At 38.0% G+C, this 3011-nt stretch overlaps 1 protein-coding gene across 1 annotated transcript in view; it reads left to right on the top strand.

The window, feature by feature from the left end:
* Nucleotides 1-347: 347 nt before the first annotated feature.
* nrap (nebulin-related anchoring protein) overlaps nucleotides 348-3011 on the top strand; it is a gene marked incomplete in the record, with an annotated part of 27192 nt that continues 24528 nt past the window's right edge. Inside the window, 3 exon segments of the mRNA XM_014007567.1 lie at nucleotides 348-560; nucleotides 768-862; nucleotides 983-1070. Coding sequence (XP_013863021.1) covers nucleotides 495-560; nucleotides 768-862; nucleotides 983-1070 — 249 coding nt within the window.

Raw genomic sequence — 3011 nt, 5'->3', positions numbered from 1 at the left:
TTAGTCTCCCGTGGGAGAAATTTGTCCTGAAAGCAGGGGCAAGCACTACAACATGACAATAACAATTGCAATAAAACTCATCAAAAAGACAATAACAACAATAATAGGTTTAAGAGGTAAGTTTTGTGTTCATAGATAAAATTAACTGGTGAAGACTAAGACAATTATAAAGTGAATAAAACCATTATGTCATAATGAGATCATGACAAGAAAAGCAGAATCAAACTAACTGTCTCATTTAGGAGCATTACTCATACACAGGAACATGTGAACTCGGTGTTTGTCTCTCTCAGCCAGTCCTGAAGCCCGGGTCATAGAGGGGGTGGGTGGTCTGATCCAACATGGGACATGGTTTCAAGTAAGAGACAGTTTTAGAGGTTCACAGACTCAGAGCTGAGTTTAGCACGAAGAAGAACACCCCCCAATCTGACCAGCGACCGACAGAAAGACTTCTTATTTTATTTTGATTTCTGTGAGAAGGACAAACATTCAAGATGCAGTCGTGTGCCAGGTGTGGATTTGTGGTCTACCCAGCAGAAAAGATCAACTGCATTGACCAGGTAAAGGACAGTTTATCACAAGATTTAACATTTTGAAATTAACATCTTCCATGACAGCTCAGTTAAACGGTTAAACTGTGGTGGTATGTGAACATTTTGTGTACATTTGGCGACATTGGAAAATAAGTCACTGAACTGGTCAACAGGAACTCGTGCCGTGTTATCATGGGTTTTTAAAAAGTAATTCATCTAATCTTTTTATGTCAGAATTGGCACAAAGCTTGCTTTCACTGCGACATCTGCAAGATGGTCCTCACACCCAATAACTTCATCAGCCACAAGAAGAGGCCGTACTGCTCCGTGTAAGTGCTTTATTCCTCCATTCTTCTGAAACAAAAGCTTTATTTTCACACATTTTATGGCAGACATTTTGACCGATTCCTATTTGATTTAAATTGATTTGTCTATTTTTTTGCTTCTAGGCACAATCCGAGGAACAACACATTCACAAGCGTTTATGAGGCCCCTGTCAACATCAAGGCAAAGAAGCAGAGCAAAGCAAGCAGTGAGGTAAGATCAGACCCCTGACAAAACAGCGTTCCTTCATCCTTCATCGTTCCTTCTTTACGTGGTAAAAGTGGACGGCTGCACCCAGGCGGTTTATGATGGCAGTGGTTTGGAATGAGAAGTGCGGCTCAGTTTATTTCTGTACCTCTGACAGAGGCCAGACGACCCTCCCCTCTGCTTTTGCCCACTTTGAGCTTCAGGTGGCTAAAATTATACGTCAGGAGAGGGGAAATATAACGGCCTCGCATCCCTGCCTTTCCTCTGCCGTGCCACCTGTTTCTGTCCGTCTGAGCTTTCTCCACGAGTTCACGCGACCCTCCTGAGCTCGTATTAGCAGYAGCGAGCACGCTGATTAGCACCGAGCCACTGGAGAAATGTGGAGCTTAACTTTGCGATTGATGGAAACTTCTCTTGGCTGACTTCAGACCCAAAAGTCTCTCTGAAAAGGAGAATATAAAAAAAGAGATAAATTTAGCCCATGCTAAGGATTTTTTGAAATAGATTATTGTTAGCCCTTGTAAATCCCATCCCGTGCAATGCAGCAGTTCTAATATTAGTTTAGAACATGTTTACTGCCAAAGGTTGATCACCAAACAGCCTTCATGTCCTTCATTCTGGATCTTTCTTGCCAGGTCTGGTTTCATCGTTATTGGAAAGTGACATTAATAACAGCACACTGATGTAACCTTCATCATATGAGCCCAGGTTCTTCACAAGCACAAGAATGCAATCTCAAGTCCGACAAGGTTGGGATGTGTGAAATATACGKGAAGCCACGTTCTACTCACAATGGAGCATAGTTTTAATTAAYGGAACAAAAAGGTCCTTTGGAATGTGATGGCAGCAACACATAAAACAGTTGGGATAGTGGTATGTTTCCCTCTGTGAAGCATCACCTCTTCTTTTAACAACAATCTATAAATGTAGAGGATCTGAGGAGACCAGTTGCTGGAGTTTTTATTTTTAATTTGAGGGGAATTTTGTCCCATTCTTGTCTGATGTAGGATTTGTTCAACAGATTTGTTTGTTGAATGGGAGCACATGTTGATCTAAAGCTTTTCTGCATTGATTGTACCTTTCCAAAGGAAGCTTGTTTGTTTGTCTAACTTTATTCATTTCATAAGAAAACAAATTAAATTTTATGTAAAATAAAAATAAAAGAAAATACAAATACAATGAAATGAAAGGAAGCAGATTAAAGAAAAAAAAATCTTATACCTGCCCCTTTTTTCCTCAAGTATAAATTCAAACAATAGTAATCTTAAGTTAACAAACCAAATTAAGAACATCAAATCTTTCTAGAACAACAAATTTTATGTTTACACATTAAACTGTTTCATATTTTTTCAGTAATCCAACTTTTATCATTCTCTTGAACATGTGCTTTGATTTGGCACATTTGACGTCATTTTCCAGATTATTCCACAAACTCACTCCTTGGATTGAGGTGCACCGACCGGTCTTTCAAACTGGTTCTAAATTTTGGTCTCATGAACATCCGTCCTCTTAAGAATATAACAGCTCTCTCTCTTTTTACAAAGTTTTTCTATATTTTTGTGAGCTTTATAAATAACTAACAAAATATTATAATCAATCAATAATTTCAGTTTACAGAATAATATATTAGATGGATAATGGTAATGTTTTCGACTGATTACTCTTATAGCTCTTTTCTGCAAAACAAAAACAGGATTTGCAATCGTCTTACATGCTTTCCCCCATACCTCAACACAATAGACCAAGTGTGGAACAATTGATGCATTATATAACATAAACAGAGTTTTATCATTAAACAAGTCCCTTACTTTGTAAAGCAATAGAATAGATTTAGCTAGTTTTATTCTTAGATAATTTATATGAGGTTTCCGTGTCAGTTTCTCATCAACAATAACACCTAAAAACTTCAACTCACTGACTCTATTTATCTTTACACCAACTCTAAAT

This window comes from Austrofundulus limnaeus, unplaced genomic scaffold, assembly GCF_001266775.1.
Source record: "Austrofundulus limnaeus strain Quisiro unplaced genomic scaffold, Austrofundulus_limnaeus-1.0 Scaffold43, whole genome shotgun sequence".
Classification (NCBI taxonomy): domain Eukaryota; kingdom Metazoa; phylum Chordata; class Actinopteri; order Cyprinodontiformes; family Rivulidae; genus Austrofundulus; species Austrofundulus limnaeus.
The sequence above is the reverse complement of the archived record's forward strand: the minus strand, read 5'-3'. Positions and strand labels throughout refer to the sequence as shown.